Source organism: Tasmannia lanceolata, unplaced genomic scaffold (genome assembly GCF_043159265.1).
Source record: "Tasmannia lanceolata isolate RefF3 unplaced genomic scaffold, GAP_Taslan_0.1 ptg000005l, whole genome shotgun sequence".
In the NCBI taxonomy this organism is placed as follows: Eukaryota; Viridiplantae; Streptophyta; class Magnoliopsida; order Canellales; family Winteraceae; genus Tasmannia; species Tasmannia lanceolata.
In genome coordinates, this window is record NW_027518682.1 from 16,651,665 (window position 1) to 16,666,467 (window position 14,803).

The 14,803-nt window shown below is 38.2% G+C and overlaps 2 protein-coding genes across 2 annotated transcripts; one reads left to right on the forward strand and one right to left on the reverse strand.

The window, feature by feature from the left end:
• The first annotated feature begins 1,280 nt into the window (after positions 1–1,280).
• On the forward strand, positions 1,281–2,255 carry LOC143876719 (phosphoglucomutase, cytoplasmic-like). Its single transcript, XM_077378413.1, has 3 exons — positions 1,281–1,412; positions 1,683–1,799; positions 1,949–2,255. The coding sequence occupies exons 1-3, from the start codon at positions 1,281–1,283 to the stop codon at positions 2,018–2,020; spliced, it is 321 nt and encodes a 106-aa protein (XP_077234528.1). The 3' UTR covers positions 2,021–2,255.
• Positions 2,256–4,221: 1,966 nt separating this feature from the next.
• On the reverse strand, positions 4,222–7,048 carry LOC143876720 (pectinesterase-like). Its single transcript, XM_077378414.1, has 2 exons — positions 6,129–7,048; positions 4,222–5,158 (listed from the first exon to the last, which is right to left on the reverse strand). The coding sequence occupies exons 1-2, from the start codon at positions 7,021–7,023 to the stop codon at positions 4,467–4,469; spliced, it is 1,587 nt and encodes a 528-aa protein (XP_077234529.1). The 5' UTR covers positions 7,024–7,048; the 3' UTR covers positions 4,222–4,466.
• Positions 7,049–14,803: the final 7,755 nt, after the last annotated feature.

The following is a 14,803-nucleotide window of genomic DNA, read 5'->3' on the forward strand; positions in this document are numbered from 1 at the left end:
ATGTAGGAGCTCTAGGAAACTTTAGGTTTGTCTTGACTTCTGTTAAATGGAGGAGCTTTAGAAAAAGTTTCAGTCTTAACTAAGGTTACCGATAAAGAACTGCATTTTTAATCTGGTAGCACGACTGGTGCCCAAGGAGTAGAAACTGCTACACTTTAATACTTATCTCAATCCAGCACAAGGTATCTTCTTGATTGAACTGTTTCTAATTAGGACATTTCTCTCTGCCACTGTTTTGAAAGGCTGTCCCGCCACTAAACCTGCAAAGTTTCTACTTGATTGAACTGTTGATGGTCTGATGAACCAGTCTGCTTCAACAAACTTGGAATTGAAATATCTAATTTCAAAAGGGAAAATAATTCAAAGGCAATAATAGTTGCTCAAAAATTTAAATTAATTAAAAAGAACCACATATATACTGACCTGATAAATTTCAAATTATTACATGTAGTCATACTTAAGTAGATTTAAGTTGATATGGGATCTGTATAGAACTTGTTTTTCATCTCAAAGTTGCATTTAATTCCATTTTAATCAAATTGAATGTGACATGATTAGAGAACATAGTCCATACGTTGGTATAATACATATTGCTTGCATTGCGAGCCGTTTTGCTCTGTTTTTTGTCCTGCAATATAATGGTCTCTTAGGTATTCTACATTGGCTCATCGGCAGTGGAATTCGGATAATCTCTTTGTCGAACATTCCTTTGTTTAGCAGAGTTTTTATATGGTGCCCGACCGTCAAGTACCGTGCTTTTTTATCTGGATAATCTCTCTTTTACATGATTAAGTTTTAAAAAGTGGGCTGCTGTTGGATAATATATCAAGGACGGTACTTCCATCGTACCACCCACAAGGGACTTGACGGTCCGGCACTGTATAATTTCTCTGTTTAGCAATGAAAGTTTGACCTAATTCTGGTGGAATTTTGAAGGGTGCACTTTGATTATGACTCAAAATGAACTGGAAAATTTTCTATTACAGTTATGTCTGATCTCCATTTCACATATCTTGTTTTATTTTTTTCGGTTGTATTACTTTGATTTCCCATTAGTTTCCCATGACTGTTGTCTCCATGACCACTGTTACGTCCTCTTTTTTCATCTCACTAGATTGGAAACTTATCATTTAGCATAATGCAAATAGACTGTTGATGGAGATCAATCAGACTAAGTGTTATTGGGGAGATCCATTTATGCTTTTAGAATTTATGTTTGGGAAGCTGATAAAATTTTGACATTGAATCTTTTACAAACCGTCGATGTTGCTTGTTACAGGATGATAAAGGGAATCCGATCAGATGTGTCAAATGTTGTCCAAGCTGATGAATTCGAATATAAAGATCCTGTAGACAGTTCCATCTCAAAGCACCAGGGTATCCGATATCTGTTTGAAGATGGGTCACGATTGGTAAGCACACTCATTCTCTTAGTTAATTTCTAATCAGAAAGTTTTCACCACATCTGATATACCAATAGGTCTTCATAGGAATGAATTACAAGCTGGATTCTATTGTTTGGCGTTACTTAATGTGTAAATGTTAACCGATTAGAATTCCCACTTTTTCCAACCATAAAGCTTTGAAGCCTCAAGATGGCGCTTGTCTGGTACTTTTGGTGTTGATCAACACACAAATAATTTATCCTGCTGCACCTCTCTGAATCCATTTTGTAATTCCAGGTTTTCCGCCTCTCTGGAACCGGTTCGGAAGGTGATACCATCCGTGTTTACATAGAACAATATGAAAAGGACTCTTCAAAGATTGGGAGGGATCCTCAGGAAGCACTTTCTCCTCTTGTAAGAAACACTATTCTGTCTTCTCCAACCCTTATCTCTTTGCTCTGTTGAAAAGACCAACTTGATTATGATTTTCATTTTTTTTTTGTTGAATGGTATATTATGATTTTCCTTAGGACATGACTCTGATGCATAGATGCTTTTCATAGGTGGAGGTTGCGTTAAAGCTTTCCAAGATGCAAGAATACACAGGCCGGTCTGCTCCCACGGTCATTACATAGATAAAGAAAAGATTAGTTTACTTTTATGTATCAGTTTTGTTAAATTTATTACCAATGCTGGTTCTAGTAGTGGTATTATGAGAGAATGCTGAGCTATGATACTCTTTTTTATCACTCAGTCATATGTCTTGTACTGTGTGAGGCAAATATTAAAGAATCAACTTGCTTTGATGAATTGAATGATTAATAAGATGAAGAATTTACAAAGTATACATTTTGAACTCAATAATAATGTGATGTTTCATTTTCCACTGTCAAACTTTCTTATATAGTATTATGAGGACATGGTTTGTGTGCAGCTGCACAGATCAGCTATCTGTACATGGCTGCACAAACCATTGCCTCACACAAACCATTTCCTCATAGTATATTGCATGACAAATAGTGTAAACAAAATTATTGTGCTGCTAGTGATATGTGCACTACCATGTTTTGATAATGAGCTGGATTGTAATAGCTTTTAACAGGCGGTTAAATGATAAAAGACAAGGTGAGTTTGGCCCATTATCAAAATACTATCATTCTTGGGGGTGTAAAATAATGGGCTCCATCCCATCAAAACATGATGGGTAAAAATGATGGGCTCACTGGATGCGTGGGTTTAAGTAGAATTGGTATGATCTAGCCTGTCAAAACATGATGTGTAAAATAGAGGCCCCCACCATAGGCATGGATTTGGATTTGCATTTGGATTTGGTACAAGGGTATTTTGGTTACAAAGCACATGTTTTCATGTGGGACCCAAAAATTAATTGTTATGAAAAATCTTGAGGGTGACTATTCCCTTAGTCGCATTAGCGATATAAATATAGAAGAGGAAATGGCGGATGAAAGATGAACGATCAAGTGATCCTTGATACTTTCAAAGTCTCATATGAAGTTATTAACTATAGCCTATAGGGCACCACTGCCATTAGTGCATTGACAATGAAGGAAACTTAGAAATGCTAAGAATTCTCTTTGGGAGAAAGTTTCTAATAAAGAAAGTGGTATGGTATGGCTTCCTATTAAGTAAATGCGGTGAAACAATCATATTCCATATATTATCACCATTAAACCTTTGATTTTAGATTTTAAATGATGATAAGCTCTAGGGCCAATCATAATCACTTCTCATCACAGTTGAGTCATCAATGTGAAGTGTTGATCATAATGGCATTCACACATAGGGCTGCAACTCGGGTCGGGCGGGTCGGGTTTTGGAGAACCCAACCCTACCCGAGAAATATCTCGGGTCGGGTCGGGTCGGGTTTTTTTTCGGAAAACCCACGATTCCCAAACCCGGCCCTACCCATGATAAATCTCGGGTTGGGTCGGGTCGGGTCGGGTTTTTTCACGTTGACACAATTTTTTAAGGAAAATTCTTGTTTGGCAAGGCAACTCAACTCATAGAAGTAGAAATTACACTCACATCACACTTGAATCAAACAATGATGTAATTACACTCACATTACACTTGAATCAAACAATGCTGTAATCAAGCAATGTTGTAATTACAATCAAACAATGCTAAATCAACTCAACTCATAGAAGCAGAAATTACACTCACATACAATATCAGTGGGTGCGTGGGTTTTCACTTTTAACTTTTAATTAACAGTAGAAAAAAATGTACATACTATAACTTATGTAACTCAGGTCGGGTCGGGTCGGGCCCCTTCAAACCCGGCTCGACCCGAAACCCATGAAACCTGAACCCAACCCAGGCTATTTTCGGGTCGGGTCGATGCGGGTTGGGTAAAACCCGGCTCGAGTTGCAGCCCTATTCACACATAAAAGGATCTTTCGTTGTGCATGTTTCGGATTCTACGTGGAAGCCCTAACCTAGATCTCTAGTGGTCCAAAAATCTCATTGATCAAGAGATTGTAACTATCTAATCAAATGGGCTCTTGGTTTCTTATCATATAGTTTAAATCACGTGACCAGAATTTTTTCAGCCTAATTGAATGAGGACGTTTGATTCAAAACAAGGTGGGAGCCTCCTAATGTACACAGCCCTAAAAGTCACCCAATTGGACATTCAAGATATTAATGAAACTTGGGCTGCCCATTTGAGAGAAAATCTACATCTATAGGATTAAAGCCATTCAAAATGTCAAAGCAGCATACAAGCGATTGTTGGTGTTTTTTCTATCAGGAGTTTCCATTTTGAGGGCCCTTTCCTAACAAATACACGTTTTCAAAAGAAGAATATAACAAATAGGAAAAGGAAAACTCTCCCCTTTATTAATAGAATAATAAGGTATACACAGATTAAGTCAATCCATGAAAATACATAAGATAGAGAAAAATGGCAATCCTGTTTTCGACATTTACAGGATGATTGACATATAATACAATGAATTCAACAACTATATCCTATCTTCTACATAAAATTAATCACATTTTATCATAAAACAATGAATAGAAAGCCACCAAAGTCTTGTAGAGACAGAAAAATCCATCTCAAAGGCCTGAAGTGAAAGGTACACCGGTTGCCGGAATCCATGAATTCCCGGACAAGAAGCTCCCGACGGTGAATTTTCCAGCTTCCGTCGCACTTGTAATGACATGATACCCCGGCCACTTCACTCGGCCACCTGTGGCCGCACCCGCGCCTGTGTTCATATACTCTCCATAATATAAAGTACTTAAAGCAAAGTTCCCACTCCATTCAAGCCATCCTGCAGGAGCAATCAAGCTATCTAGAGAAGTTTTCATAAATACGGTCCTCGAGTACTGATGCCATGGCCTACCAAGGTATGTCTTGAAGGAGCCTTGAACTGGTTTCAAGTCCGAAGCCGCTGTAACTCTTGAATTGTGAATTGAAATCCCTGTGTTCTCGTTTGGGTCCGTTCTTCCTTGAGCGGTGACCGTGTTCTGCTGATTGCTCATGGGTCTCCTAACATATATGTTGCAATTTTGGAGGACGGCCGCGGCGTCCCCGAATATAAAGTCTATGGTCCCATAAATGTCACACTCGCGGTAGAATTGGCGTTGGGAGTAGACATAGAGTGTGTCTTGGTACCCTTTGAAGCTACATCTGTAGAATACTGAGAGATCTGAGCCTGATCGAAGTGCGACCGCCTGGTGCTTCTGTGGCCCGGCAGTGTTCTGAAACGTCATGTCTCGAGCTATGAATCCGTTTCCGGTGACAGCTGAGAAGAAGATAAGTATTCTTTGTTAGCGCCTCTATGGATACCACTAAAATTGGTCCTTATTTGTCACATAAAGTTAATTTACATTGAAGTTGTTTAATATGGTGCGTACTCATATTTTTGCAAGGAAGAATATGAAAATGCAGAAGTACAAGTTGGGGTTGCTTATTTATGACTGTTTCTTTAAAAAAAATTTAAAGAAACACCCATTTTCCACTTTGGTTTTGTTTCTTAATTTGGACATAAAATGGTCGTAAAACAAAATTTATACCCATTTTTAAGTAAAAAATGGATTTAAGCGTAAAATTTGTTTCACGTCCATTTCCTATCGAAGGAACATGGCCTTGAAGTTATGTATAGAATTTGTTTTACACTGTTAGGCTCATTTTTTTTCCTTAAAATAATAGGCATCTGGATTATATAACAAATTCAACGTATAACAAAGGCCGTAAGCATTTATCTAAGATGGTTAAATCTGTGAGGCCAGTTGTTAGGCCTAGACGTGTCATAATATAATATCTATCAACCTCAATGAGGAAGGACCGTTACTGTAAAAGTAGTAGAAACTTCCTTACTTTTGACCGTAGCAATCTTCCATGTAACAATCTTCCTTACTTTAGTTATGCCACCAGCTTTGAAGTTCAAGGTAGGCTGGTAGCTTTAGTCATATTGCTTAAAAGTTACACGGTCTTAAATTTTACAAAAATCCTTGAAATTAATTAGTTTTGTTTGGATAATCTTTTGCTAAGCTTAGGCCCTCTTTGGATTCCACCAAAATTGGTTCTTATTTACGAATAAGACTATTTTAATTTAATAACGTAATTTGCAAACGAATTATAGGGTTAGAAATTCTTTATCAAATAAATTCTTGTAGGCTCTCTTAGTATTCTTCCACAAGAAAGTAAAACTTGAAACCACTTAAGAAGATAAAGAAACTTAATTAGAATTAAAAATTCATGAAGAAACTCACCGAAGGTCGCCGATGCAAAGGTCGTGGAACCATCTTGAACATTCTTAGTGCCTGTAACAACAGTAGCATCGATTCCATCACCGATAAACATTAAACTGTTCATCGACTTCGTAATTTGGACATTTTCACTATAAACACCAGCTTTCACATGGATAACAAATCTCTTAGTCCCACTCCTTAGCTTCGCAGAAGCAGCAACAGCCTCAGAAATTGTCTGGTAATTTCCTGACCCGTCTTTTGCCACAATAATATCAGCTTGTGAGGCTGCGCTCGATGACTGAAGAAGCTTTCGATCAGCAGCCGAAACCCATTCCGGGAACCGACTCGAAAGCAACCGCCGCCCACCACCTGACTTACTCGACAAAGTGGTAGCTGTCGAAGCCGCAGCCTTGTTAATAGCAAGTGAATTGCAAATCAACTTTGAGACATTTCCCACCATGAAGGGTAAGGAGATAATATGCGAAGACAAATTGAAATCTGTGAATCCGTTTTCGCAGGTTTTTTGGTTGGCAATGGCCGCACTTAGCCATGTTTGAGAGTCTTCGAAAGTATTTGGATTAGTAGACCCAAGCGTGCGATTAAGATGAGAAATGGTGTCTTCGAAAAGCTCCACACAATCATCCCACGCCACCTTGGCTCGCTTGTCAAGCAAGCTTGTATCAATGGCCGAAACAAGCCGAAGGGCTTGTTGGGCTCTGTCCATGGTGGCTTGAAGAGCTAAACTGCGGAAATCAAATTGAGTATTATCAAGGGTAGGGAAGGGATTAGCAGTAATAAGAGAAGTACACACTTCAGGATATGGGGTTTGGGCACAAGATGATATCATCTCACTCTTCACCACCCTAATACCTAAAACAAAGCATATGGTCAGAAAACATAGTATGAGCTTATCCATGGTTGGAAAACTAAGTTTATCCCTATTGATGTTTTGAATGGTTTGAGAGTGTAATGTAAGGGTGGGTCCTTTTATAGGCAACAATATGGTTAATTTCTTTGAACGCGGTTAGGTTAAGGTTGACATATTGATTCATGCAGGATTACGTGAAGAAGAATATATGTCCGTTGTTGTTTTTTGAATTTCACATAACGTGGCAGAAACAAATAAAGACCATTGGATTTTAAGATTGTGGGTTATATGAATACAAAGGGCTAAGGAGGGTTGTTGGTAAGGAGGGCGGTCTATGGCGAAAATTATAGAGTGGAAATCTTAGGAAATGAGGAATTTGATAGCTTGGAAAGTGGGCGAGAGGGTTCCAACTTGGATATTTGTATGAAATTGGTACTAATCTCGATTGTTAGACACCAATTAAAGACAATTAAGTGCTTTGTACTTTCTAGTCCTTTTTCTTAATTTTTCGTGGTGCCACGTGATTTCTTTTGAAAATAAAGATTTTAGGTTAAAATACCGCAAATACCCCTGGAATCTTTCCATCCGGCTTGTAATACGTCCGAGGAGAGTCGTGGTTTGCTGTCCAGAGATTTTATATGGTGTGAGCCCTTATAGTCCCGTATTTCTTTTAAAAAAATAGTACTGTACGGACCACTTCATAGGATGATCCAAACCGTCCATGTGATGGAACATAATGCAAATAGGTTTGTTCCCCAAAAATCATTTCATACGATGATCTAGCCATACGATCTATAGAGGTTTCCATAATATACAGTTCCTCTACAGATCGGAAGGTTGGGATCATCCTATAGTGTGGCCCGTACAGTGCTTTTTTAAAAAGTCAGGACTATACGGGCTTACACCATATAGAAACTCGACTGTCCATAGCTGTTCTTAAAAAGTTACTTCTAAAAAATGGGGGTGCAACTTGGAATGGGTCGGGTTGAGCTTTTGCTATAATAATGAATTGGAATCAACTCAAACCCGAGTCAATTTTATGGTAAAAGCTTAACCCCATACCGAAAAATGAACCCGAGTTGCACCCCTAGAAAGTTATCAAGGGAAAAAAAAGGTGATATTTCTGTGTTTACAAAGCCCAAATGTGAAAATAAAATGAAGGTTGATGTCGCGGTCTAGAGACCCTAAGTGAAAGCCCAAATTCATGCAGTGGAAGCTCCGTCGAAAAAACCACATTCGGAGCCAGCAAATAGCGACGAACAGATAGTCTTCTCCGAGAAAGACTACGAGAAAGTCCACCTCCCCCATGACGATGCGTTCGTCGTACGTCTTCTCATCGCCAATTTTAACGTAAGCAAAATACTGGTAGATACCAGTAGCTCTGTTTTTACAGTAGATTTTCACCGCAGAGAGTCATGAAATTATAACACGACTTGTGTGGACATGTCAATTATCATTCTGGGGGTGGGGACGCTAGCGCGCCTGGCGACTCCCCCTCACATCCAGGCTTGCAAGTTCCGTGCCTGCTACTCTTCATGAGTTTAGGCACCGGCTGGCAACTTGGGTGAATAACGAACCCCGGCGCAATGGGCGCCAAGGAAATGCAGCAGTGGAATGTCCGATGGATATCATCGCCATGATGACTTTACATGACTCTCGGCAACGGATATCTCGGCTCTTGAGCATTCTCAGTCGTCCCTCCATATACATGGAACGCATTCCTTGATCAATCAGATCATCAAATTAATTATTAATTAATAACAAAAATAGACAAGTGACTATAACTTTCATTTTATAAATAGCAGGAGTGATAAATTATGAGAACCTCTTTGTGTGAGAAGAAAATGAGAAGCGGTCTCATTGGTTTCTTCAAGGATAATTTTAGTTAGGAACAATGGGATCAAAAGACTCATGTGATTCCTTTGACCCAATCAATTAGGCCCTATTTGGATTGCAGGAATTTTCTGGAAAAGTCTGGAAAAGAAAAAATTTATAAAATTTCCCACTTTTTTACAGAGAGTTAAACCTACCGTAACCGAACTTTACTTATAGGGACCTTCAATTTATAATAATAATCCTCTAAATTAACCACAATCATATTATTTCCCTCTAAATCATGGAAAGAAGAAAAAAATTCCCAAGAAAAGTTCGGAATTTGTTTTTCTTACAATCGAAACAGGCCCTGTTGGATTGGATGATTGGACAATAATGATCGTCCGATTGAGACAATTTTAAAGCTATAGCATATATAAGCTGCCACCTCAAATGAAGGGATCAAGCTGTCATCATGTTGGTGGGACCAAATGAAGCTTCTCCTTTCCTCGTATAGCATCATTTCTCACGCAAGTTGATGTCTTAAGTCAAAACTACACGTAGGCAGCTTAGAATCATCAAACACATTTATGATATTTTATAGGTATGGTAAGTTTGTTTATTTTTCTGTTAATTTTGTGTATCCATAGTAAGTTTATATATCCATGGTGAGTTTGTTTATTACAGAGAATATTGCATATCTTTGAAGTTTGGTAGATCCCAATGCGTCTTTGTTACATCTCTATATAACTGTACTTGCGTACCTTATTAATGGAGAGAGAGAGGGTTCAATCCTATCCCATTGTGACAAGGCCCCTTTCTTGGTTTGACGAAAATGAACTAGTTTTGTAATAGTCCCACATCGGAAGCGGAGAGAGAAAGTTCTTGGGTTATATGTGTAGACCCCCACCTTCCCTATGTAGAAACGTTTTATGTGGAAAAACAAAACTGGGGAGGGTTGCGGCCTAGAATTAGACAATATCTACATGGTCGCCTGGGCGTTACAAATATGGTATCAGAGCCGTATCTTCTCTAGTACGGTGTGCCACTGAGAACGCTGGGCCTTTTAAGAGGGGTGGATTGTAATAGTCCCACATCGGAAGAGGGGTGGATTGTAATAGTCCCATATCGGAAGCGGAGAGAAAAAGTTCCTGGGTTATATGTGTAGACCCCCACCTTTGCCTGTATAAACGCGTTTTCTGCGGAAAAACAAAACCGAGAAGGGCTGCGGCCTAGAACCGGGCAATATCTACATGGTGGCCGGGGCGTTACAGGTTTAGTGGTTTCAGAATCCTTTTCACATTAAATAGTAAATTTTTGTATAGGCTACTGCTAACTGCACGGCCATGATTTGATAATTGGACGAATTACTCACCTTGTTTTACCTTTCCTAACCAATTGTCAAAGGCCTTGACAAAGCTTTGGAGAGCTGGTTTAAAAAAAAGGTGAGTTTGTACCATTATCAAAACTTGGATGCGGGTACGGCAGGTACAACATAGGTGTTGCCCTTGATATTTGATCGAGTCTTAAAATATCAGCTGTAATTGGATCAGATATGAAAGGCGGCGCCACCATATAAAAACTCCCTATTATATTTAACACTAATAGAATATGTTCGTATTTTTTTTATAGCATGTTCACATCTTGCCCTCCCGAGACCCTTCAATGGCGGGAGCCTCGTGCAGGGCCGCCTTTTTTTTATAAAATATGTTGTATTTTAGTGAATAGAGCATATTGGTTTTTACATGCTTGTGTTTTACCAAACACGAACTTCCATGTTTACGTGTGCGTGTATATATTTTAAGTTATTTCATCTTCTTCCTCTCAAAATATGTCGTCTTCAAACAAATTTCCTCGAAATGGGCTTTCATGAAAATATGAAATGTTCACATCGTTAGGTAAACTACGTTGTCCTTGAGATTACGTTTTTTGTCCGGAATGAAGGACCAAAGTACGATAACTCTATCTTTAGGCTAATCACTATACACGTTTAGACGTCGACCGATCACCATATTCGTTCTAGCAACTCATATTCCCAAGCTCTTGTTTTGATAAGCAAACCCATGTTCCTTACTTGAGAGTTCAATGATCAATAAAAAAAGAGAAGGGAGGGTGCATCTATCCGACCAAGAAGATGTGAATTGTTAGAATATGTGAGATCCCTCCTTTAGAATGGCTTGAGATCTCACCGTTGGATTGCTTGGGTGATAGATTAGTGAATTATGGTTGATCAGATAACTTAATCAAATTAGAATTATCTCCTTCCTTTCTTTTCCCAGTCCCCTTCTATGTTGCTATCAATTCCATTTGTTCCGACGGTTAGGATCATCCCGATAGTACCCGTCCAAGGTGGGGCCAGATACATGGACGGTTTGACTTCGACGTGCATACTAAAAAGATTAATTGTTTCCTTGACATGTCATTTTTGGGTTACATCAAAGTAAAAAAGAAACTCATACTTTATGAATTAGATAAATACATTACTAGAGATACTTTATGAATTAGATAAATACATTACTAGAGAACTCTGGATGGTCCCCTATAGCTAGGCAATAATAAATTTTTGTAATCTTCTCACATTGGGATTAATGTATCAGTTTATAGACTTCTTGGCATAATTTTCACCACTTCTTATAGTTATAGGGGACTGATATCTTCACTACCATTTCCTTGAGATATCATTTTTGGGTTACATCAAAGTAAAAAAGAAAAAAAAAACATCATCACCAAGAATTGAAATGTCATTAAGGCCCGTTTGGATGCCAAGAAGATTTTGATTTGGATTTCTCACATTTGCAGCCCTTTCTGCATTGTAATTTGGATCGGATCAAATTCTTGGATTTCTAATTCGGCAGCTGACAGTGAAAAAAAATCAAATTTCTAAATTTGATGTTGAAATAAGAAATTAGGAATCTACAGATCCGGCAGTCTCCTTCACCCTCTTTGCTCCTCAACCTCTCCTCTCCACTAGGAAGTACCCCCTTCCCTCTCTCTCTCCCTTTACATGAGCTGCCGGATCTTACATTTTGTATTTTCAAAACTCAATTCCAAATCCAAATACAAAATGGGAGGTATCCAAACGGGCCCCAAGTGCTTCGCTTGTTATTTAACTAATATGATATTAGAGAGAGGACTGATATCCACACTGTCATATTTTGATAACATCACTATTTTCTTTGTTTTACAATTTTTAATTAGCTTTCTACGGCTGTTGCAAACTTGCAAAGTTATATTAGTCAAGATGCTATCAACAGTAAATCAGAAAAATGTGAAATAAACTGATTAATGTCGTAATTAAAATATGGTACTGGGTATATCAGTTCCCACGGCATGCAATAAAGCCTTTTTGCTCTGTAGTTGCAAGTTGCAACACATGCATAAGAGTAAAAATGAAGGTGGATAGAATCGCAAGATCGTTTCATTTTTTGCCGTGTGGCGCCATCAATAATATGACACATTGCGTAGGCAACCTCGATCGTGGTTTTAAATTTCGACCGAAATCCGAAATTTTGGATTTCGGTGGAGACCGAAACTGAAATTTCCGGAAATTCCATTTTTCACCATTTACCAAATTTCGGTTCGAAATTTCGATTAAATGCCATTATTTATTACAAAAAAAGTGTTACAAAATTTTGGTTCAAAATTTCAAAAATTCGGTCCGGAATTTCGAACCAAATTACGAAATTTCGGTTTTCGGTGGGGTCGGAAACGGTTATCGAAACCGAACAATGAACTCAAATTTATGAGGCCCATACCACGTAAACACACACGCAAGCATGCATCATCATTTTCAAGCGGCATGAAACAAAATCTTGAGAGAGAACATAATATTTTTTTCGTTACCAAGAAGAAAAATAAAAATAAAGTTAAAAGGCAATGCTCTGAAATATGGTCTTAACCATTGTCTACTGTCCATCATACTCATTGATCAATAAGATGTACTAATTTCCCAATCGTTCACCTAAAAATGAACTAAAAATGGTCAAGCAAGCAAAATTTCTTCTCAAGTGATATTTTCACCCTTGAAAATGAACACACACGTAAATACATTTCCTCTCCTTTAAAGGCCAATCCGAAAGTATATTAGAGTATCTCTTAGTCGCTGGGATCTCATCTGGATAAGACTAATCAACTTTTTTTGGGTAGGTAAGCTCAGATTGAACCAACCAAATGAGTTAATAGGTCCAAACCCAAGACTAATTAACTTGCCAACCATATCAGGCTTGGTCAATTAGAATGTGTATTATTCAGTCAAGTCAACAATTCAGAAAGTTTTCAACCTATTTCATCAAACACATGTCTTTTCATTTAATACTAGATATATATAGTCATACCGTAAACATCATCGGCCCATAGACGCTAAGTCCAGACCATCCACAAATATGGTGTTGTTGGAACTCCTTACCCAAACCCATCAACTGCATGTCTAAATAAATCTTCTACCCGCAGTTTTTATCTACTTGACCACTTGTCTATGGTTAGCATTCTGCACACGCAGAGCCACACCCTACACGCCCTTCTCGTAGACCCAACCTATCCTTTCTACTCTCTAGAATTAATCATAGAGCAGATATCTAACTTGAACCTATATTTGCACAATAAAAATCAACACTATTGCTTCTCTTGGCATAAACCAAAACGAGGCTTGATAGATCATGGGCCTAGAATCATGCAATAAGGAATAACATAAGATCATTGGATGAAGATGAGATCATTTGGGTAAAAAGAGAATTCAACAAATCCTAGGTAGCATGACCTCATATTGAAGTGCATGCATCATAGACTTTCTTACACATACAAAACCATTACCTACTAATTTTTTTTGAATGACCGAGGCAACCTTGACCTACTTATATTAGAGATATAAAAGAGTTTATGTAAATATAGATGATACATTAGGAGACTAATCTCCTTAGGAATCTTATGTATTTACATAAGCTCTTACAAGAAAAAGGGGTCTTGTAGGATCTCCTGATTTTTTTACCTTTTTAATAATTTGCTCCTTTTTCTCATTTTTAACTTTGTGTATCCGTGGTAAGTCTGTGTATCCATGATAATCTTGTATTATAGGTATGGTAAGTTTGTTTATTTTTCTGTTAATTTTGTGTATCCATAAATTTTACTCATCCATGGGAAGTTTGAACGTTCACGAAATGTAAGTGCATCCATGTATCTTTGTTACATCTCTATATATCTGAACTGGTTTAGTGGTTTCAGAATCCTTTTCACATTAAATAGTAAATTTTCGTATATGCTACGTACTGCTACCTGCCCGACCATGATTTGATAATTGGACGAATTACTCACCTTGTTTTACCATTTTTAACCAGTTGTCAAAGACCTTGACAAAGCCTTCGAGAGCTGGTTTGAAAAAAGGTAAAACAAAGTGAGTTTGTCCCATTATTGATTTAAACATATTTGTGTTTTACCAAACACGAACTTCCATGTTTACGTGTGGCATGCATGTACATGTTTTATTATTTTACGTTATTTAATTTCATCATCTTCCTCTCAAAATGGACTTTCATGAAATATTCACATCGTTAGGTGAACTACGTTGTCCTTGAGATTACGTTTTTGTCCGGAATAAATTAAGGACCTAAGTACGATAACTCTATCTTTAGGCTAATCGAAATACACGATTCCCTCTCTCTCCCTTTACATGAGCGCAAAATACCTTTTGCAATGGACCCTAGAAAATCCCCGATAATGATGCACAATTGTTAGGCTATCTAGGAGTTTTTATATGGTGTGAGCTAGGGCTGCAACAGGGTCGGGTTTTTCAAAACCCAAGCCCAACCCTGGATCCCATTATCTCGGCCTTGGCCTGCCCTGACCCTGAGTCAGGGCCGAAAAACCTCAACTCAGCCGTAGCCCGCCCTGATTGGTCCTAATTGGCCTGGGCCAGGCTGGCCCTGATTGACCCTAGTGCAAATACCTGTTAAGCGTGGCAAAAATTAAAGCAACCACATATCATATAGAACAAAATGATCAATAAACAAAGAAAGGGAACAAA